Source organism: Osmerus eperlanus, chromosome 22, assembly GCF_963692335.1.
Source record: "Osmerus eperlanus chromosome 22, fOsmEpe2.1, whole genome shotgun sequence".
Lineage (NCBI taxonomy): Eukaryota > Metazoa > Chordata > Actinopteri > Osmeriformes > Osmeridae > Osmerus > Osmerus eperlanus.
Genome location: NC_085039.1, coordinates 12,849,882 through 12,872,675, shown reverse-complemented (window position 1 = coordinate 12,872,675; position 22,794 = coordinate 12,849,882). Strand labels below are relative to the sequence as shown.

At 46.0% G+C, this 22,794-nt stretch overlaps 3 protein-coding genes across 6 annotated transcripts in view; all 3 read right to left on the bottom strand.

The window, feature by feature from the left end:
• Positions 1-1,931, bottom strand: part of LOC134008668 (uncharacterized) — a 38,024-nt gene extending 36,093 nt beyond the window's left edge. For both annotated transcript variants that reach the window (XM_062448154.1, XM_062448153.1), the window contains exon 1: positions 1,898-1,931. The gene's annotated coding sequence lies outside the window, so the exon portion shown is untranslated. The remainder of the gene's footprint in view (positions 1-1,897) is intronic.
• A 4,363-nt stretch (positions 1,932-6,294) lies between these two features.
• txndc11 (thioredoxin domain containing 11) lies at positions 6,295-13,138 on the bottom strand (the record flags this gene model as incomplete). The annotated part of the gene is made up of 11 exons (XM_062448495.1): positions 12,772-13,138; positions 11,548-11,862; positions 11,174-11,303; positions 10,832-10,925; positions 10,491-10,603; positions 10,135-10,338; positions 9,424-10,051; positions 8,947-9,125; positions 8,711-8,823; positions 8,539-8,619; positions 6,295-6,559 (listed from the first exon to the last, which is right to left on the bottom strand). Coding segments are annotated over exons 1-11 (2,247 nt in total), but the record flags the coding sequence as incomplete, so codon positions are not given.
• A 2,956-nt stretch (positions 13,139-16,094) lies between these two features.
• The window catches only part of LOC134009055 (zinc finger protein OZF-like), a 14,959-nt gene continuing 8,259 nt past the window's right edge, over positions 16,095-22,794 (bottom strand). The window contains exons 1-3 of one of the 3 annotated variants that reach the window (XM_062448733.1): positions 18,992-19,507; positions 17,872-18,213; positions 16,095-16,963 (exon numbers count right to left, since the gene is read on the bottom strand). In XM_062448733.1, coding sequence (XP_062304717.1) covers positions 16,431-16,963; positions 17,872-18,213; positions 18,992-19,184 — 1,068 coding nt within the window. In that variant the 5' untranslated portion in view covers positions 19,185-19,507 and the 3' untranslated portion in view covers positions 16,095-16,430. Of the gene's footprint in view, positions 16,964-17,871; positions 18,214-18,991; positions 19,530-22,794 lie in introns of those variants that run through there. The other 2 variants (XR_009928223.1, XM_062448736.1) reach the window with 2 other exon arrangements.

Below are 22,794 nucleotides of genomic sequence, written 5' to 3'. Positions count from 1 at the left end.
CGGCGACCGGTTCCCTCACAGAACAGGAGATATGCTGCTCCATCACAGATTAGAATGTAGCCTGTCTCATTCAGGATTACCGTCATAATTATCAACTTCATCATTATCGGATATCACTATGGTTACTGATCATTATTATTATTTGTAGCAGTACTAGTTGTAGAGGAAATAATTAACACCACAGTGTTGTTTACCTGAGTAGTCCTGTACCTCAACACACCTGTACCTCAGACCTCAACACACCTGTACCTCAGACCTCAACACACCTGTACCTCAGACCTCAACACACCTGTACCTCAGACCTCAACACACCTGTACCTCAAACCTCAACACACCTGTACCTCAGACCTCAACACACCTGTACCTCAGACCTCAACACACCTGTACCTCAGACCTCAACACACCTGTACCTCAGACCTCAACACACCTGTACCTCAGACCTCAACACACCTGTACCTCAGACCTCAACACACCTGGGGCCGGTTGCACAAAGCACCTTAAGTTAAGATTTTCCTTAAAGTCAGAGTTAAGGTTTCCTTAAAATGTAATCGGTTGCACAAAGCACCCTTAAGTATTTTCCTTAAGGTTTCCTTAAATGTTCCCTTAAGTATTTAAGGTTTTCTCCTTAACTTCGTCTTATACTTAAGGAATCCCTTAAAGTTCGTTAAAGCGTTGCACGAAAGACCTTAGCAACCAAACTAAGGAAGAAAACTTAAGGTACCTCTAGTTCATTTTTAATCCGCAACATGGCCGAGTTTATGGATATAAATGAACGTAGGCCTATCCCAAGAAGAATGTTCCACGACTGCGAAAACCCAATGGAAGGCTATTTACGGGTCGGCTAGTCTACCTCGACTAGCTACTGTAACAGTAAATGTTACAAAACGTTACTGTGTAGCAACTACAGTAAGCTACACCTACAAGTAAAGTTGATCTCACCAGTTTTGTTGGACTCCCTCCTGAAATGCGTGATCTCTTTTTTGGACATTACAGTTAAGTTATCATATATTTTTTGAATTTCTGAAATTGACCATTTGATCAAACTTCGTGAGTTTATGTTGGTTGCTATTTCCTCCCACATTCGTAGTTTTTTGTGGGCTGTTATGTGCGGATCGAATTTACTTTTCAGTATGTGTTTTCTTTTGCTATATTCCTGTAGAAGGACAATCTTTTCCTCCTCTGACCAATTCGGTTTTCTTGCCTTTTTTTCTTCCATTTTTAGCTCTACTGTAGCTCTTGTAAGGTGATGTAGGCCTACTAACGATAAAACTGAACAGACGCGGTCACCGTGGAAACGGTCGAATTTTACTGCTGTGAAATCACGTTTAATGTAGTAAATCCCTTAACGTTTCACCTTAGCTAAGGAAACCATTTAAGGGATTCTGTGCAACCCCCTTAAGTAAATCCCTCAGCTAAGGAGAAATTTACCCTTAAGTGTCATACTTAAGGAAAAAACTTAAGGTGCTTTGTGCAACCGGCCCCTGTACCTCAGACCTCAACACACCTGTACCTCAGACCTCAACACACCTGTACCTCAGACCTCAACACACCTGTACCTCAGACCTCAACACACCTGTACCTCAGACCTCAACACACCTGTACCTCAGACCTCAACACACCTGTACCTCAGACCTCAACACACCTGTACCTCAGACCTCAACACACCTGTACCTCAGACCTCAACACACCTGTACCTCAGACCTCAACACACCTGTACCTCAGACCTCAACACACCTGCCACCTGAACCTGTCACCTGAGCCCTCTCATTACACATCAGACCAAATCACTACACATCCAATCAAATCACTATACGTCCGATCAAATTACTACACGTCCGATCAAATCACTACATCTGATACATCTGATCGAGTCACTGACTCGCCAGATCCAACTCACCTGCAGTGGTGTGGGTCAGGACTCAGGACAGCGTTAGTGTTGCGTCTCGTTGTGAATAACAAAATGACACCTGAGAGCTGGCTGCTGGCTGCTGGCTGCTCAGGGAGCAGGTGTGTCAGGTGTGGGCGTGGTTCAGCTGAAGATGTTGGTTGGTTGTTGTAAAAGATCAAGGCGGTACAATTTCCACTGGAGTTGCCAGATTTTTTGTATGCGTGTATGTATATGTATGTGTGTGTGTGTGTGTGTGTACGTATGTATGTGTGTGTGTGTGTGTATGTATGTGTGTGTGTGTGTGTATGTATGCGTGTATGTATATGTATGTATGTGTGTGTGTGTGTGTGTGTGTATGTATGTGTGTGTGTAAGGGATCTGCATGCCCTTTGAATACAATGACATTCTGATTCATGTTTGAACTGGGTGACACCTTTCAGCAATTGTTTACAGTCATTTGAATCCCTACCGTCCTACACAGGACAGACCATAATAATGAGAACAATGAGCATGTATTTAACCCCTTCACCTCCATACGGGCCAGGAGGAGGGGAGGAGAGGGGAGGAGAGAGGAGGAGAGGAAGAGAGGGGAGGGTTGCACCACCCCAGCTCGCTGAGAAGTGGTGTTGTATGAAAGGCCGTCTAGGACAAAATTCCTGAAAAACTTGCTCCTCCACATGCACTCATCACTTGTGCTACCCCATGAAACACTCATACACATGCACTCATAAGTTATTCTTAAGCATTGTTATACTGATCATGCCAATACATCTAGAATTAACACATTAAAATTTGTAATTTTCATTAGTAATTTATTAATTTGAGTGAGGTGGGGGAGAGAGAGAGAAGGGAGGGGAGAGAGAGAGAAGAGGGGAGATAGAGAGAAGGGAGGGGAGAGAGCGAGAGAGGTGGTGGGAGAGAAAGAGAGAGAAGGTGGGAGAGAGAAAAAGACAAGGGGGGAGAGAAGACAACCTTCCGGTTTTTCCGGAAGTCGCTGTAAAAGGAAGGCAGAGCATACTTTTAACCGAGGCGAATACCTCAGCCCGTTTGCTGCTTTAGATTGGAAAAGAAAAAACAAGAGGGGCAACTTTGCTTCTGTAACGATATGGGGAGGAAATATTGGCTATAAAGTTGGAAAGATATTCACAGATTCAAACTCGAAGCAATAATTAATTACAAGAACGTTGTTAAAACACAAACGCCACCTCTTTCCAACCGTAGTGATATAGACATCGAGCTACAACCTCGTTTTCATGAAAACGAGCCTTCCTCCGAGCTGAACAAATTACAATGCTTTCTACGCGCAGCCGGTAAAGTCAGCAAAGTGCAAAGCCGAACAGCGATACAACAAAAATATTAAATAACGTCACTGTTACACTTGCACAATGTCACCAAATTCACTTGACACATAAATGGCCTCCTTGCTGGCTATACTGAAACCCATAGGCTACATCATAAACCAACGGAGAAATTTGGGAAGATTGACGACACAAAGTTAATCATCGAAGTTGAGAAGTAGCCTAGGCCTACATGGAGTTGTATGACCCACAGCACGTAGCCTATTGTATAAAGACTACGGCAAAAAAAAGACATATGTTGCCAATTTATGTTACGCTGCAACGGCTGTTGGAATTACAAGTTGCCTAAATATAGCCTATGCCATGTTACCATGTCAGCTTTAAATGTGAAAAAGGAAAGCTCAGAGGAGGTGAAAGGCTTGGTGACCGGTGCGCGTCTGGATTCGCAGCAGTGTGTCCCAGGTGTAAATCAGGCATCTACGTACTGTTGCTCTACCCATCACACAATGCAGAAATCTTTAATGTATGTGGTTGTTTATTTAGGTATAGGCTAAATAGTTTAATCATGCGTGCTGTGACTTCAAAACATGCGCAGTTTCCATAAGCTATATGCAGGCAACTTGTAATTCCAACAGCCGTTGCAGCATAACATAACGTGGCAACATTTGTATTTTTTTGCCGTAGTCTTTAGCCAGCAGGAGGCCATTGATGTGTCAAGTGCATTTGGTGACATTGTGCAAGTGTAACAGTGACATTATTTAATATTTTTGTTGTAGGCCTATCGCTGTTTGGCTTTGCACTTTGCTGACTTTACCGGCTGCGCGTAGAAAGCATTGTAATTTGTTCAGCTCGGAGAAAGGCTCGTTTTCATGAAAACGAGGTTGTAGCTCGATGTCTATATCACTACGGTTGGAAAGAGGTGGCGTTTGTGTTTTAACAACGTTCTTGTAATTAATTATTGCTTCGAGTTTGAATCTGTGAATATCTTTCCAACTTTAACTAGCCAATATTTCCTCCCTATATTGTTACAGAAGCAAAGTTGCCCCTCTTGTTTTTTATTTTCAAATCTAAAGCAGTAAACGGGCTGAGGTATTCGCGTCGGTTAAAAGTATGCTCTGCCTTCCTTTTACAGCGACTTCCGGAAAAACCGGAAGGTTGTCTTCTCTCCCCCCTTGTCTTTTTCTCTCTCCCACCTTCTCTCTCTTTCTCTCCCACCACCTCTCTCGCTCTCTCCCCTCCTTTCTCGCTCTCTCCCCTCCCTTCTTCTCTCTCCCCTCTTCTCTCTCTCTCCCCTCCCTTCTCTCTCTCCCCCCTTCTCTCTCTCTCCCCCACCTCACTCTCTTCTAAATTAATAAATTACTAATGAAAATTACTAATTTTAATGTGTTAATTCTAGATGTATTGGCATGATCAGTATAACAGTGCTTAAGAATTTCATGGGGTAGCACAAGTGATGAGTGCATGTGGAGGAGCAAGTTTTTCAGAAATGTTGTCCTAGACGGCCTCTCATATAGACGGCCTCTCATAGTGTTTGAATAAAGTGTGATGTATTGTGTATCGTTCCAGCTGCACTGAGCTACAGTCCTACACTGATCCAAACCTGCCCAACTAGATCTGCCAGAAGGAGAGGAAGGGAGAGAGGGGGGTTGGGGAGAAGGAGGGAGAGTAAGACAGGGACAGAGAGAGGGAAAGGGGGAGGGAGGGAGGGTGAGAGGGAGAGAGAGAGAGGGGAAGGGGGAGAGGCAGAGAGGGGGAGAGAGGGAAAGGGGGAGAGAGGGAGGGAGATAGGGACAGAGAGAGGGAGGGAGGGAGGGAGGGAGGGAGAGAGGGAGAGAGAGAGGGAAAAGGGGAGAGGCAGAGAGTCGGAGAGTACCCTCTGGTGTTCATCTTTGGCACAACATTTTGACAGCAGCAGACACAAAAAGCAGCAGACACAAAAAACAGTCGATGAGTTGCAATACTCATTCTGTCATAGTATATACTATACCAACAGCCATACCTTACATTACCAGGATGTCCTACTGCAGAACTGTTGTCAGTATACAGGCCAACATGCTTCCCTGGCTATTCTCACGCACAGCAGGCCTGGACATCTGGCATACCGGCCGACGCACCTGGGGCCGATATGATATTTAATATATATATAAAACTATGACAGGCCCATAAAGCAGGGACAGCGACCCATTGGTTCATTTTCCATACTGACACTGGGCTGGCCCAATCACATCTCTTAACAGTCTCCACCCCTCCCACTCTGTTTCTTGTGTCAGATGCAGTGGCTCAGATATTTACAGGGACTGCAAGGATGGTGTACTGGTGGGTGGTGTCCGACCGATTGTGGTGGGCCGGTCTGAGAAAAAATGCCAGGGCCATTTTTTTGTCCCAGTCCAGCCCTTCCCACAGCTATCAGTGCAGGATGCAGTAGGTAGTGCAGGACAGCAGGTGAACTGGACACTCAGGTAAATCAATCAAAGCTGGTTTTAATCGGTAGAAATCTGTACAATATCTCACATGTAAACAGCAGCAGTCCTGAAGAGTTACGGCGTTCCTACATGACATGATTAAGATCCTGGAAAAATAGATTTAATTTACCAACAACAAAAGAAATGACTTCATTGGGAAGAACATTATTATCCCTTTGATAGGAAAGTGGACTGTAGGATGTGTTCTAAACACAAGTGTCTCTCTCCTCCACGGCAGAGTCTCATTGGATAACAGAGTGGCGGCTGGAGATGACATCACAAGGCGGATGACATCACAGTTCTGGTGGTCTCAGAGGTAGGCCTGCTCTCTCCTAGTGCAGCCCCTGGGCTGCTCTGAGCCCTTTGATTGGTGAGTTGGCACTGAGTGGAAATTCAGAAGAGTTCTGCTACTGAGTTAGAGTTACCAGGGTTACCAGACCTTAGACCACTACTGGCTCCTCCCGCTCTCCCTTCATCTCCCCCTACTCCCTCCCTCTAAATCTCTCTCTCCCCTTCCCCCCCCCTCTCCCTATTCCCCCTCTCTCCCTCCTTCAACCTCTTCCTCCACCTCTCTCCCTCCCCTCTCCCCCTCAATCTCTCCCTCCTCCTCCTCTACCACTCTCCTTTCCCTTTCCCCCTCCTCCCTCTCCTCCCCCCCCTCCTCCTCCTCCTCCTCCTCCAGAGCGGCACTGTGGAGTGCCAGTCTCTGGTTCTCGTGCCACAACGCAGCCAGCTGATTGGCCAGACGCTGCCGGGCGCGATGCAGCTCCTGGATCTCGCTGCGGAGGGAGCCGGGAGCTCTGATTGGCTGGCGAGGGGAGGGGGCGGGGCCGGTGTGCTTCAGGATGAAGCGGAGCAGGGTGGGGAGGGTGAGGGGCGTGTCCTCTGGGAACTTGACACTCAGGTGTTTCCTAGGAGACGGCAGAGGGGGTAAGGCAACAGGAGGTGTGCTCGTTAGGAAGGCCCTTTGGGTGTGTGTGTTTGTGTACTTGTGTGTGTGTAAACCTGTGTGTGTGTGTGTGTGTGTGTATGTGTGTGTGTGTGTATGTATACCTGTGTGTGTGTGTGTGTGTGTGTGTATGTGTGTGTGTGTATGTATACCTGTGTGTGTGTGTGTGTGTGTATGTGTGTGTGTGTATGTATACCTGTGTGTGTGTGCGTGTGTGTGTGTGTGTGTGTGTGTGTGTGTGTGTGTATACCTGTGTGTGTGTGTGTATGTACAGTTAGGTCCATAAATATTTGGACATTGACACAATTTTCATCATTTTGGCTCTGTATACCACCACAATGGATTTGAAATGAAACAATCAAGATGTGCTTTAAGTGCAGACTTTCAGCTTTAATTTCAGGGTATTTACATCCAAATCAGGTGAACGGTGTAGGAATTACAACACATTTTATATGTGGCCCCCCCCTTTTTAAGGGACCAAAAATAATTGGACAAACTAACATAATCATAAATCTAATTGTCACTTTTAATACTTGGTTGCAAATCCTTTGCAGTCAATGACAGCCTGAAGTCTGGAACCCATAGACATCACCAGACGCTGGGTTTCGTCCCTGGTGATGCTCTGCCAGGCCTCTACTGCAACTGTCTTCAGTTCCTGCTTGTTCTTGGGGCATTTTCCCTTCAGTTTTGTCTTTAGCAAGTGAAATGCATGCTCAATTGGATTTAGGTCAGGTGATTGACTTGGCCATTGCAGAACATTCCACTTCTTTGCCTTAAAAAACTCTTTGGTTGCTTTCGCAGTATGCTTCGGGTCATTGTCCATCTGCACTGTGAAGCGCCGTCCTATGAGTTCTGAAGCATTTGGCTGAATCTGAGCAGATAATATTGCCAGAAACACTTCAGAATTCATCCTACTGCTTTTGTCAGCAGTCACATCATCGATAAATACAAGGGAACCAGTTCCATTGGCAGCCATACATGCCCACGCCATAACGCTACCTCCACCATGCTTCACTGATGAGGTGGTATGCTTTGGATCATGAGCAGTTCCTTCCCTTCTCCATACTCTTCTCTTCCCATCATTCTGGTACAAGTTGATCTTGGTCTCATCTGTCCATAGGATGTTGTTCCAGAACTGTATAGGCTCTTTTAGATGTTTTTTGGCAAACTCTAATCTGGTCTTCCTGTTTTTGAGACTCACCAATGGTTTACATCTTGTGGTGAACCCTCTGTATTTACTCTGGTGAAGTCTTCTCTTAATTTTTGACTTTGACACAGATACGCCTACCTCCTGGAGAGTGTTCTTGATCTGGCCAACTGTTGTGAAGGGGTTTTTCTTCACCAGGGCTTTCCCTGGTGAAGAAAAACCCCTGGATGACAATTCTTCTGTCATCCACCACAGTTGTTTTCCGTGGTCTTCCGGGTCTTTTGGTGTGCTTGGTCTTTGGTGTTGCTATCTCTCTGATAGGTTTGTTTTGATTTTTCAGCCTAACGATGGCTTGCTTCACTGATGGTGACAGCTCTTTGGACTTCATATTGAGAGTTGACAGCAACAGATTCCAAACACAAATACCATACTTGAAATGAACTCTAGACCTTTTATCTGCTCCTTGTCAATGAAATAACGAACTCCCATGAGGGAATAACATACACCTGGCCATGGAACAGCTGAGCAGCCAATTGTCCAATTACTTTTGGTCCCTTAAAAAGGGGGGGGCCACATATAAAATGTATTGTAATTCCTACACCGTTCACCTGATTTGTATGTAAATACCCTGAAATTAAAGCTGAAAGTCTGCACTTAAAGCACATCTTGATTGTTTCATTTCAAATCCATTGTGGTGGTATACAGAGCCAAAATGATGAGAATTGTGTCAATGTCCAAATATTTATGGACCTAACTGTATATACCTGTGTGTGTGTGTGTGTGTGTGTGTATACCTGTGTCTGGGCAGCAGCAGTACAGAGGGGATGTGATCCACCATGAACTCCCACGGCAGGTCATTCCTCGCCACATTCACCCTGATGACATCACATCCTGTTACTATAGCAGGAAAATACACACACACACACCACATACAAACCCCCCCCCCCCCCCCCCCCAGGCGGCTACCTGGCGATGGTGATGGAGGTGTGCGTCTGCAGCAGGCGAGCCAGCTGGATGATGATGTGGTTGATGGAGGAGCAGAAGCCGCACCACTGGGTGTAGTAGAACAGGAGCACGTCCTGGAACACACACACACCTTTATACGCGCGCGCGCACCTTTATACACGCACGCGCACCTTTATACATATATACTCTCTCTCTCTCTCTCTCTCTCTCTCAAACACACACACACACACACACACCTTGTGTGGGTCCATGATGGCTGGGAGGAAGGTGGTGGTGGTGAGCTCCATGATGAGGGGGCGGTCCTGGCTGGGGGGGGCGTGATCTCCAGGGGTTGGGCTGACCCCGGCCCCTCCCTCTCCCACCAGCTGTCTCTGGAGAGGACTGTAGGGGGCACTGAAGTTCCTGATGAAGTCCTCTGGACACACACACACACACACAGTCAGACACTCATGACTTGCAGGCTCTGTGTGACCCCTGACCCAACCAGGCTCTGTGTGACCCCTGACCCAACCAGGCTCTGTGTGACCCCTGCCCCACCCAGGCTCTGTGTGACCCCTGACCCCTGCCCCACCCAGGCTCTGTGTGACCCCTGCCCCACCCAGGCTCTGTGTGACCCCTGCCCCACCCAGGCTCTGTGTGACCCCTGACCCAACCAGGCTCTGTGTGACCCCTGACCCACCCAGGCTCTGTGTGACCCCTGACCCCTGACCCACCCAGGCTCTGTGTGAGGGAGGTGGACCCTCGGTGGTCCAGGACGTAGTGAACTTCCTCCTTCAGGCTGACGATGGTGGCAAATGACGGCCCGCCCCTGGCGCCTAGCAACCCAGCCTCCGTCTCATGACCGCTGCCGTTGCCTAGCGCCCCAAGCCTCACAGCCAATGGCCAGTGAAGGGCGGAGTCCAGCACGTAAAAACGCAGCGTCTTGTTGGTCCGACACAGCAGGCCTGTGATCCCGCCCCCTTCCTGAGATGAGGGGCAGTCCTCTAGAAGGGCCGGGGGGGCAGTCCCCTGCTTCAGGGTCACGCCGGGGTCAACACGGGGTCGTAACCCCCGGCAACAGGCACTGTAGAGCCCGAAGTCACTGTAGCTGCTCGGCACATGACTACAAGCCTCCACCGTCGCCACGACGAGGGACTTTGTTGCAGCAAATCTCAGAGTGCAGGGAGAGGAGCGAGCGTGGTTGGAGCGCTGTGATTGGACAAGGCACAGGTCACAAACTCTGGGGGCGTGGCCGGGCCTGGGCAGGACCAATGAGTGGCAGCAGGAGTGGGGCTGCCGGGACAGACCATAATGTCCCCATCTAGAGGGGCAGGAATGGTAGCGCATGGCAACGTCAGCTACCTGCGAATGGAGACAGAAGAAACATCTGCACTCAGAAACCATCTGGTGTTGTTGTCATTATTGCTGTTGTTGTTGTTACTGACCTGCATCAGGAGGGGGTCGGGGTCGTGCTGCATAGGATTGTGGGGCAGGAAGAGCAGGAGGGCGGGGCCTTTGGTCAGCTCCTGCTCCAGGAGGCGGGACTTTGGGGCGGGAGGCTGCAGCCATCTGAGGACTGTCTCACGGTGCTGGAACACCCAGCTGCAGATGGCCTCCGACGAGAAGCCTTGCTCCCAGTGTGGAAAGATCTGGGGGGAGGAGGAAGAGAGGAGAGGAGAGGAAGGAGGGAGAGAGTAGAGGAGGAGGAGGAGAGGAAGGGGGATAAAACCCACAGATTAACTCAGGTTACCATGGGGACCCAGGGGAGTCCTCCCAGGTGCACGCTGATGACATCACTGACCAGGGAGGAGTTGAGGTGTCGGTGCAGGTAGATGGTCTGGTCCTCGCTGACAGAGATGGCATCCGCAACCTGGCGACTCGTCACCACGCCAAAACGCACGGCTCCCCTGAAGTCTAGGGAGGGAGGGAGGGAGGGAGGGAGGGAGGGAGGGAGGGAGGGAGATGAGATGGTAGAAATAATGTAGCAATAAGCTACCATACTATCTATATACACGTCATACATACAGTACATACATCTATAAAAGATTTGCTATTAGCAGATAGCATGTAGCCGTTAGCTTACCATACACTAGGTCTATAGAAGTTGCGCCATTAGCAGATAGCATGTAGCTGTTAGCTTACCCCTCTTGAGAGCCTGTAGAGCGGAGGAGAGGTAGATGAGGTATCCACGTGGCTGAGGAGACGAGCTGAACTGGAAGAAACCTACAACACCAGGCTAGGGGAAGAGAGGGGGAGAGCAAGAGGGGGAGAGAGCGAGAGAGAGAGGGAGGGTGGGTGGGGAGGGTCATGCGATGAAGGTTCTTTATGGTACTTGTGTGTGTGTGTGTGTGTGTGTGTGTGTGTGTGTGTGTGTGTGAGCTGGGCTGTACCTGTGTGTGTGTGTGTGTGTGTGTGTGTGTGTGTGTGTGTGTGTGTGTGTGTGTGTGTGTGTGTGTGTGTGTGTGTGTGTGAGCTGGGCTGTACCTGGTGGTGGGACAGGAAGTGGAGCAGAGTGGCACGTGAGGGAAGGTAGGTGAGGGGGGTGATGACCCGCAGGATGAAGCTCTCTACGTATGAAGCTTTCAACGGACCCTTGTACTCTATAGGACCGAACCTAATACACACACACGTAGAACACATGGATGACAGGGTAGACACACACACACGTAGAACACATGGATGACAGGGTAGACACACACACACGTAGAACACATGGATGACAGGGTAGACACACACACACGTAGAACACATGGATGACAGGGTAGACACACACACATGTAGAACACATGGATGACAGGGTAGACACACACACATGTAGAACACATGGATGACAGGGTAGACACACACACACACCCTACCTCCTGTAGAACAGATGGATGACAGGGTAGTGATAAAAGGTCTTCTGCTTGCGACACTTCCCCTGGCTCCACCAGCAGTTGACCGCCAGAAACTGCACCTGCCTCGACAGACGCCAGGCCACCTCCTGCACTTCCTGTCTGGCGGAGGTCGAGTGTGCACACCAGGGAGCGTAGAAGAAGACGAGGGACACCTCAGCCAGGGCGCGGAGACGCTCCACCTGGTCCAGCTGGCCCAGGTACAGGTCAACCACGGGGGCCGCAGGGGAGAAGAACCTCTGGGGGGGGCGGGGGGGGGCCACCACCTCCCTTGCTCGGCTGGGGGAGGAGGGAGGGAGAGGGGGGGGGGAGAAAGGGAAGGAGTGAGAGAAAGGTTTGATGTGTGTATGTGATAGAGTGAGAGAGATAAAGAGAGAGAGGGGGAGGGATATAAAGAGAGAGAGAAGGGGAGGGGGGAGAGATATAAAGAGAGAGAGAGAGAGAGAGAGGGATATAAAGAGAGAGAGAAGGGGAGGGGGGAGAGATATAAAGAGAGAGAGAGAGAGAGAGAGAGAGAGAGAGAGAGAGAGAGAGAGAGAGAGAGAGAGAGAGAGAGAGAGAGAGAGAGAGAGAGAGAGAGAGAGAACTGGGTGTTGACTAAACAATACATCTCCATCTGCTTAGTGTGCTTAACAGACAAACTTGCCAGGCAACTTCACTCAACACGACTGAGCGGGCGTGCATATGAGACAAGGAGAGCAAAGACGCACTGCCCAGAGAAAAGACGCTCGGGAGTCAGGTGGCAAAATGACGTTGTGTCCTTGGGAAAGGCACTTCACCCTACTTGCCTCGGGGGAATGTCCCTGTACTTACTGTAAATCGCTCTGGATAAGAGCGTCTGCTAAATGACTTTTAAAAACAAAATTAAAAGACACGTTTAACTCAATCTTTACCCGCGCACGAGCCCCAACCGGCATGGAGAAAGAGGGAAAAATCATTTTACAAAAAATTGTTCATCATTTGTGTAAAATTAGTCTCGAAGACTGACAGATCGTGTCACTACGATCACCTACGCACGTCCAGTTAATAACCCCTAAATCAGACTGGAGATTATCCTTCTGTCAACTCACGTAAAGACACGTCAGTCTCCGTGTGTTTAGCTAGCTAAAGGAGGGGATGAAACGATCACACAGTATCAAGCAAATATAATATCGACTTGGTAGCGGTTGTAGTTGTTGACGGCGTTACCTGCAGGTGAACTTGATTGCTAGTATCAAAAGGATGCTCAGAACTATTGCCCCGCAAAACAGCTGGGGTCTCCGTGCCATCAGAACCAAGAGCTGCCGGAGAGATTGGCGCAGCCGGCGCAGCATCACAGATCAGCGGCGTAGCCTCCCATTTATAGAGCCCAGGAATAGCGGAAGTCCTCCATTTTACCCAGCGGGGAGGGGAGGAGGAATATCGGAGCGTTGTGATAGATTTATCCTCGCGTGGACATTGGTCCGGTTTGAGCTGTGACCATTTAGCGATGGAAACACCAACCTTTCTTCCCCACGTAAGCTTAAAATGAGCAGCTTCCGCAATGGGCTGGTCTGCGTCGAGCGTTGTAATTGGTCTACGTCAACGTCATGGACCATACGAGAGAACGTACGCGGAAGGCACTTTAAGTGCAGTTTTTTTCTTCTTCAAAATAAAAGTAAATATGCGATACACGCTTGTCCGAATGAGAACATAGTGTTAAATGTTTTACAAATGGTTGATAAAGCCCCAACAAGTCACACGAGAAGATGTTGAACTGATAGTTATTTCTACGGATAAGTAACAAGAGGAATGTTTTTTTCTGTTCATGAAGATGTAATTTTAAGGCAATGTCTTGGATGCAGAACACAACACAATCATCCTTTGAGCACATTTTTATTTGTTTGATTAAATGATCACCGGAACGGGTTGAGTTGTTTACATCCAGCTTAGAAACGCGCTTGAGGGAGGAGAAAGCTAACTTTCTTGATGTACAGTTTTGTAAAGGATCCGAGTTTTCCCGCATTAAAAATGTCAGATTCTAAAAACAACTTCACTAGCTCTAACTAGGCTATATCCTGTATCTATTCATTATTTGATGTGACACGGCCAGACCCAGGTGTCTTAAATCCATTCGAAACTTCACCAAAAGCTAAACTGAATGTTTAACCCATGTAACCGTATAATAAAAAACACAAATGTGAAATATACCGTGCTATACAACATTCGCTAGGGCTATTGATATTTACTTTCGGAACCAGTAGTAGAAAAAAAATGTATCTGTCACTGTAGCGTTAGCGTAATTACAGTAGCCTGTTAGACGATGCGACAGCGTTTCGTGTGTGAAACACCAGTTTGTAGAACATGCATCACATAGACTTAATTTGTGAGACAAACATAGCTCACTAGAATGCTACACACTCCATGGGTAAACAAAGCTTTAGGAACTACCCTTATTTAAATCAGAATTTTTCAATTGGTAAATCAAACTATCACTCAAATTAGAGCCAATCATCGTGAGTATCATCAAATCAAATCAACATTTATTTGTATAGCCCTTTTTACACGCAAGCATGTCACAGAGGGCTTCACATACACCCATAGAACTGCCCCTCAACCAACCTAAACCGTCAGGGAAGACAAGGAAAAACTCCCAGAAAAACTCACTACAGGAGAGTGTGGAGGGGGGACAGAGAGGGGAGAGCAGGGATTAGAGAATGCCAGGAGCAGCTAACAGTTACAGTCATATTTAGAATGAGATCCCCACCGGTCAAGTGTGGACTAGTGCAGCAATTTAGCAGAGCAAGAAAGGGTATTTGATGCAGCCCTAGACTCTAAGACAGCGCCAGCCCCCCTCGGTTGGAACATGAACTCTGTTCCAGGGAGAGAACTCTAAAATAAGTTATATTTATATAATAAGGGTAATGATGCCCCGTCCCCCGTTGTCACCAACTAGTAACGGAAACTATAACAATAACAATATACAGTAACAGGTTTACTTTATTTGTAAAATCTAGATGTTACATGTAAAAGTTACATGTGATACACACAAACAAACACACACCCCAGGTTTACATAGAAAGTACATACAAACACTTACATTTAACAGTCATAGAATTGACTAAACAAGAACGTTTTTAACCTGATTTTGAATGTCGAAACAGTATCAGCCTCCTTAATTGAGACAGGTAATTTGTTCCAGAGAAGAGGGGCTCTATATCAAAGCTAAAAAAAATGCATTTTGTGTGAGAGAACTAACACGTAACTGCTACTTACCGAAAGTTGTTCACCTGTCTTACTCAATATTCGGAAGTGATGCGTGCAAATAGTGAATGCCACAGCCTAAACTTTATAGGAATACGTTGGCGAGTCTCAGCTACAGGATTGAGAAAACGGCTGACATTTTCAATTTGGGACTTTTTTCGCAATAATAGCGTGTTATTTAGGGTCATACTATTATAAAGAATACAAAGCATTCAGCCCACCGCACCTCACTAAGGCTTCACAGTGTGAGGTGTGTTTACAGCACCTCACTAAGGCTTCACAGTGTGAGGTGTTTACAGCACCTCACTAAGGCTTCACAGTGTGAGGTGTTTTTACAGCACCTCACTAAGGCTTCACAGTGTGAGGTGTTTACAGCACCTCACTAAGGCTTCACAGTGTGAGGTGTTTTTACAGCACCTCACTAAGGCTTCACAGTGTGAGGTGTTTATAGCACCTCACTAAGGCTTCACAGTGTGAGGTGTTTACAGCACCTCACTAAGGCTTCACAGTGTGAGGTGTTTACAGCACCTCACTAAGGCTTCACAGTGTGAGGTGTTTTTACAGCACCTCACTAAGGCTGTGTCAGGTGTTGTTTTGTTGCTCTTTCTGAAGATAAAGGTAACAAGATGTCTGGAGCACTTCTTATCCAGGTGGTAGATGTTTCTCTCATCTCCACACAATGTGGACAGTGTGACTGCTGTTGTCTTCTATCCTCTTGTAATCATATACTCAAAGTTCAGATTCCTCTTATCTCCATACAGTGTCACAGTGTTACTTGACTAAATGTCTACTGTTGTCATTTGTAATCATGAAAACTGGTGTTTTCTTCTTCCTTGATTCCAGAAGTGACTGAGAAGGTGTTTCTGCGTGTCGCCATCACTGAGGTGTTGCCAGGGGTGACACTAGATATGCTAGAAGAGTCCTTACAGTCCCTTGGGGTGGAGACATACAAGGATTTATAGTTCATCGAGGAAGCCGATTGGCTGTCAGTGTCAGCGTTGAGGCCAATTCAAGCTGGAAAACTCCTTGCTGCTTGGAGGCTGAGATGTAAGTACTGCAGCACAGGATTCAACCACAGGATGCAACCACACCCCAAAGTGATCAGAAATATAGAAACATCCAGAGTCCTGATCCAGGATCTGTCTGACCATCAGCCCCAGAGCACTTTTCATAGAAACAACTGCCATCTTTAGGCAGCTCTGATGGTCTACATGATAGTATGTCTGTAGTCTGTCCCCAAACAGTATGGACACACCAGAGGAGCAAGGACCAGTCACCAACACAGCAGCTCGACTACAAACACTTTATTACAAATATTGCTGGACAGGAGTTAATGTGTTGGCATGCATAACATTTGATAAAATTGCTTCAGATTTGGCATCTCTGAACACAAATACAATTTACATTTCTACAACCCTATTTGACACATTGTCATTGAAACTGAAATAGAAACAACATTCAGCACTGATGGGATTTCTCTCCATGATGTTTCTTCATGTGTGGACAAAGATCTCTCCACATTGAAGCATTTTTTACATTCCTGACACTGATATTCTTTCCATCTATCATGGATCCTTTCGTGATCAAGCAAACAGCGCTTATCTGTTAAACATTTTGTGCATATTTTACACTTGTATTGGTTTCTCTCCTGTGTGTGTCCTCATATGTCTAACTAGATGGTGCTTGCGACTGAAGTTTTTTTTACATTCTTGACAACTATGTGCTTCTCTGTTTTTGGTCTTATTCTGTCTTTTCTTTGATTTAATCGTTTCTACAGAAAGCATCACTCCTCCATGTTCCTCCTCCTCCAAACTCTGAGCTGCAGGACAGTCTGGAGCTACAACAGAGAAGGGCTGAGAGTCACTGCCTGGTTCTGGTGCTGCAGAGTCTTGTACATGAGGCTCTGCTTTGATTTGCTCCTCAGTTGTGTTGATGGGTAGAGAGTCTCCTTCTCTGTCCTCCACTTTAACAATCTGATCAAGATGTGAACATTCAACAGAGCCCTTTTGATCAGAATCATGTTTCACACTGGAAGAAGTGAGTATGGAGCCTGTAGTTTCAGACTGCAGTCCTTGGAGCTGCTCTTCCTCCTGACTGGTCCACAGCTCCTGTTCCTCTTTAATCTGAGGGGGCTCCGGGAGAGAGAGCTGCTGCACATCTAGGGACCGAAGAGACAGCAGTTACATGTGGCCTGCTTCATTATTCTACAACCTATCATGTCTCACAGTCACCAACATAACTAATTAAACACTTTGTAAAATGGAAAGGAACTTCTCATCTAATGGGTCCTGACCACCTTGGTCAAGGAACAGTCTGTGTTTACAGGGTTAGTCAGGGAACAGTCTGTGTTTACAGGGTTAGTCAGGGAACAGTCTGTGTTTACAGGGTTAGTCAGGGAACAGTCTGTGTTTACAGGGAACAGTCTGTGTTTACAGGGTTAGTCAGGGAACAGTCTGTGTTTACAGGGTTAGTCAGGGAACAGTCTGTGTTTACAGGGTTAGTCAGGGAACAGTCTGTGTTTACAGGGTTAGTCAGGGAACAGTCTGTGTTTACAGGGTTAGTCAGGGAACAGTCTGTGTTTACAGGGTTAGTCAGGGAACAGTCTGTGTTTACAGGGTTAGTCAGGGAACAGTCTGTTTACAGGGTTAGTCAGGGAACAGTCTGTGTTTACAGGGTTAGTCAAGGAACAGTCTGTATTTACAGGGTTAGTCAGGGAACAGTCTGTATTTACAGGGTTAGTCAGGGAACAGTCTGTATTTACAGGGTTAGTCAGGGAACAGTCTGTGTTTACAGGGTTAGTCAGGGAACAGTCTGTATTTACAGGGTTAGTCAGGGAACAGTCTGTGTTTACTGGGTTAGTCAGGGAACAGTCTGTGTTTACAGGGTTAGTCAGGGAACAGTCTGAGGCTTCACAGAACGCTTTGACGAGGAGGAAAATGATGTGATATGCTACTGCCTTCACAGTCCCCAGATCTCAGCTCTCTGTAACACCCAAGTGAGCTTTGTCATGTCCCCCTCCCCCCTAAACACACAGCAGAGAAAGACATGAAGGTATGAATATCAGACCTATTCGTTGTAGCTTGATCTTAGGTTGAGTAAAAATGTGCAACAGCCGTTGGAGCTGCACGCTCTCCTCCTTGGAACGAGAGATTTCTTCCTGGTACCCTGCAAACGGTTTCTCAGCGGCCCAGTAAATCTTCAAAGCTGCCGTTGTCAGTATTTCACCAAAAAGTTCTCTAATCTCATTTAATTGAGACATTTTGATGTTTAAAAACTTGGACTCCTTGTTAAATCTAGGATCTGTGGTTTCAGACTGCAGTCCTTGGAGCAGCTCTTCCTCCTGATTGGTCCACAGCTCCTGTTCCTCTTTAAACTGTGGGGGGTTCAGGAGAGAGAGCTGCTGCACATCTAGGGACAGAAGAGGCAAGACAACAGTTAGATGCAGCCTAACTTGTCTGGCAGTTAGAAACCATGTGATCAGGTGTGAGGACACACTGGATGGTGTCAAGAAGGGCTGTTGTTGTGATGGAGTTTCCAACGTTGAAAATTCCTGGAATTTTGCAACCCTTATCCAAGCCGACTGGGGTAATCTTAGTGCGGGGCACAACTCCATGATGTGAATCCTTTGCATATAAAGGCCATTAAATACTGCGATATTCTTGTCCTTCACATCTCAGAAAATGTTTATTTTTTGCAAAAACATTGCAAGTGTACGGTTTTAGGTAGGTTATTACAAATGTAACTCGTGCATGCAGTCACACAGATATAGCCTACATGTTTAGAAACATTTCAGAGAAAATATACTTAATACATTTTATTTACTTTCAGATAAACATATGTTACTATGCCTGAGGTGGTTAATATGGTCATCAGCGGTTTACTCTTTCTTCTGAGGAAGCAATAACAAACCGCGAAAAATCATATAGCTTGCACCCGTGGATGTAATGTATTAATGTTTACGCCGTTTGCGTAGCCGCTCTTCTTTGCCCTCCATTGTCAACCACGCACGGGCAGACGATGTGCAGCAGCGCCCTCTGCGGTCACAGTTTCTGATGGGTCACAGCTTTCGGTGCAACACCGGGTACCATCTTGTCAGTCTGCTCTCGTGGCTACATTCAGGATCATTTGGGATTCCTGAACGTTGCTACCTCGTTCCACAAAGAGTTGCGTTCTCGTGTCACCCTACCTGCTCGGTGTCGCTGCATCTCCGGTGGAGTAACAAAGTCCAACAACCGTTTTAACCGTGCGCTCTCCTCCTTGGAACGACATATTTCTTCTTTGTACTCAGCAAACGTTTGTTCAACTGCCCCGAAAATCTCCAAAGCTGCCGTTGTTAGTCTCTCACGGATAAATCCTCGAAACAAGTCTAGTTTTGACATTTTGGTGGAGTAAAAGTGATACTCTGCACAAGAGGTTAGCTAATAGCACCTGGGTCCTTCCTTAGTGTTAAAAAGTAGCGACGCACAACTCCTGTCGGATGTGAACAACATCGAGCTTCTTTTTACTTCCGGGCAGGCTAGTCTCGGGAAGCGCATAGCTGCGTCGTTTACTGAACCAACGCATTGTCAACAACTATCAGCTCATGTCCATAGATTTCAAACGGTGGAGTGTAGAAAATGAGACAACCTCCATTAAAAATAATTTGTCGTTCTTCCTGAGCCCGAGTTGTGTTTTCAAACAGTACAGTGTTGCACCAATATCGGTCCGGGTATATAGTGGCAGGGGGCACCATTAAACAGATTTCAAAGTAAGAGCTGTAGTTATCCAATTTATGTTTTATTAAAGTTAAATTAAAGTTACCAGATCGTCCAAAAATATATAGGCTATCGCTTTTAAGTTATCAAAGCAACAGGCAACTACAGCATTTATGGCCAAATGTTGACCAAATAATAATCTGTCAGTTGTATTGAAATCTACAGAACATATGAAAAAATACTAATGGAACAACTATATTACAAAGCAGTTCTGAAGCACGATTCACACCTTGTCCTTTCCCTTCTCTATTCTCAGAAGGTGATCAGTCTGGTAGATTAGATACCTGTTCTAGATGGGTATGCTTTTCCATGGGTATGCACAGTTCCAACCTCCTTGTTAAGTTTGCTGACGACACAACCATTCTGGGCCTCATCTCTGGCAGTGATGAGTCAGCCTACAGAGAGGAGGTTGACACCCTGACATCATGGTGTCAATAGAATAACCTCTCTCTCAACGTCAGTAAGACCAAGGAGATGATTGTGGACTATAGGAGGCGGCAGGAGGAGGAGCATGCACCCCTACACATCAACGGATCCGAAGTGGAGAAAGTCAGCTGCTTCAGATTCCCCAGGGTGAACATCAGCAATGATCTCACCTGGTCAACGAACAAGGTGGTCAAAGCGGCCCGGAAACGCCTCTTCTTCCTGAGGAGACTGAACAAGTTTGGTATGGACTCAGTCATCCGCACTAACTTATACAGATGCACTATAGAGAGCATACTGACTGGTTGCATTACAGTGTGGTATGGGAGCTGCACAGACAGGGACCGCAAGGCCCTACGTAGTGTGGTCCGGTCTGCTGAGTTCATCATCGGCAGGAAGCTCCCAGCCCTACAGTACACCTACCACACACGTTGCCTCAGTAAAGCAGGCAGGATCCTAAGAGATTGTTACCACCCATCATTCAGTCTTTTTACCCCGTTGCCTTCTGGCAGGCGATACCGTAGCATTCGGTCTCGCACAAGCAGACTGGACAATAGTTTCTATCCAAGGGTCATCAGGCTTCTGAATGGACATTGATATGGACATTTTTTTATTTTGTAATTTGTTTATTTGTCAGGGACAATGCAGCGCACATTATTACATACATAGATAATGTTGTAGATGTGTTGCATAAAAGGTTTTTAGCCAATAGGCTAATTTGCAACCCCAGTCCCTGGTCAGACCTTTCTAAAAAGTTAGGCAAATACAATTTACTGCATAGTGTGAGTTACATAATCATGCAGCAGATGCAATATATTAGTATATCAACATTTCACAGATTCATGACCACATGAGCTGGTAAATTATTCCATAAATGGGTCCCTATCACTGAAAAACATGATTGGCCGAAAGTGGTTTTGCGCACCTCTACTATGCAGTTGCCACCCACTGCCCCCCTAGTGGCCACTCTTCTTGTATTTGTTTTTGTCACAAAAGGACAGAGTACGGCTGGAGCTAAATTATTGGAACATTTAAAAGTCAGTTTAAGAAAAGCGAACTTCATAAAACTATCAAAATTAAAAAGCTTGTATTTCTGTAAAATCAAACAGTGGTGCCACATAGTTGGTTTCTGATCCATTATTTTCAGTGCCTGTTTGTGTAATGATGTTTATGGGTTTGACTGTTGTCTGGGAGGCTTGGCCCCATACAGTAACACAGTAGGATAAATGAGAAAGTATCATGGCATGAAAAAACAGTAAAGCTGCCTTGACAGGTATGTGATGCCTTATCATTCTGAAACAGTTCAGATTTGTCCATCTTACAGAGTTTGTTAATGTGTTTATTGAATTTGAGGTGGGAATCCAAAATAATACCTAAAAATTTAAATTCCTCAACTTCCTCTGTTGCCCCTTGGGCTATTTTTATAGGACACTTGGCTTTCCCTCTTATAGAGAAGCACATAGATACCGTCTTTTTGACGTTGAGCGTCAGATGGTTATCTTTGAGCCACTGGGATATACCCTCCATTTCCTTGGTCAGGGTCTCTGCTGCTGCACTTGCTGTCCTGGCTGATGCATAAATTACTGTGTCGTCAGCGTACATTTGACAGTTGGCTGACTGACAGCATGTTGGTAAATCATTTATATATAAACTAAAAAGCAGAGGCCCCAAGATGGAGCCCTGTGAGATATCCATTGTGGATTGTAGTGGCGTTGAGAGTTCAATGTTTATTTTAACACATTGCTCTCTTTGCTCCAGATATGATGCAAACCAGCCGATAGCATGTTCAGAGAAGTTGAAGGTGGTGAGTTTATTCAAGAGTATATTGTGGTTCACTGTGTCAAAGGCCTTTTTTAGGTCTATAAACACAGCTCCCACAACATTACCCTTGTCCAACTTACTCTTGATGTTCTCGGTAAGGTAGCATTTAGCCATTTCTGTAGAGTACCCTGGTCTAAATCCGAACTGTTTGGAGTTGATAAGTTTATTGCTTTCCAGATCTTTCCTCTACTAGCTGTTCTGTAATAATCTTTTCTAAGATTTTGGAAAGAGCAGGCAATATTGAGATTGGCCTATAATTGCCCGCTTGATCCTTTGCACCAGCCTTGAAAATTGGGGTAATGATGGCTTGTTTCCAACTTTTTGGGAATTTGCCCACTCTGATGGAAAGGTTTACCAGGTGGGTTACAGGTTTAACCAGCGAAGAACAGTGAGTTCTGATAAAGGCAGTGTCCAACCCAAACACATCCATTGCCTTAGACTTATTTAGTTTATTAATGATTTTATGTAATTTTTCCTGACTGACCTCCTTAATTAGGAAAAGCTTTGATGGCTCCGATTTTGTGGTCTGTGCTATGGTTGCTGGTTCAAAATTCTCAGCAAGCTCCTTCACTGACTGGATAAGGAAGTTATTGAATTCATTTGCAATAGATGAATTGTTAGTGCTGATAAGTCCATTCACTTCCAATTTTGTAATTGTTTTTTTGTTGACTAGACTTGAGTTTAATAAGACTGTTGAGGTGCTTCCATAGGGATGCACTATTTCCTTCAGATTCCTCAATTAGTTGCATAAAATAGGCTGTCTTTGCTTTACGCAGTTCTCTGACTACTGCATTTCTCAGTCCTTTAAAGATGAGGAGATCGGTATTTGTTTTGGAGAGCAGCGATTTTTTCAATGAATAGTCTCTTTTTTTCATTAGCTGACGAGTGTCATTGTTTAGCCATGGTAAGGAGACTTTTTGTTGCGTACCTTTGAATGTCTTAGTGTATTTCCCAATCAGGTTTGTGAGTTTTTTTGTCATTATGTGTATTT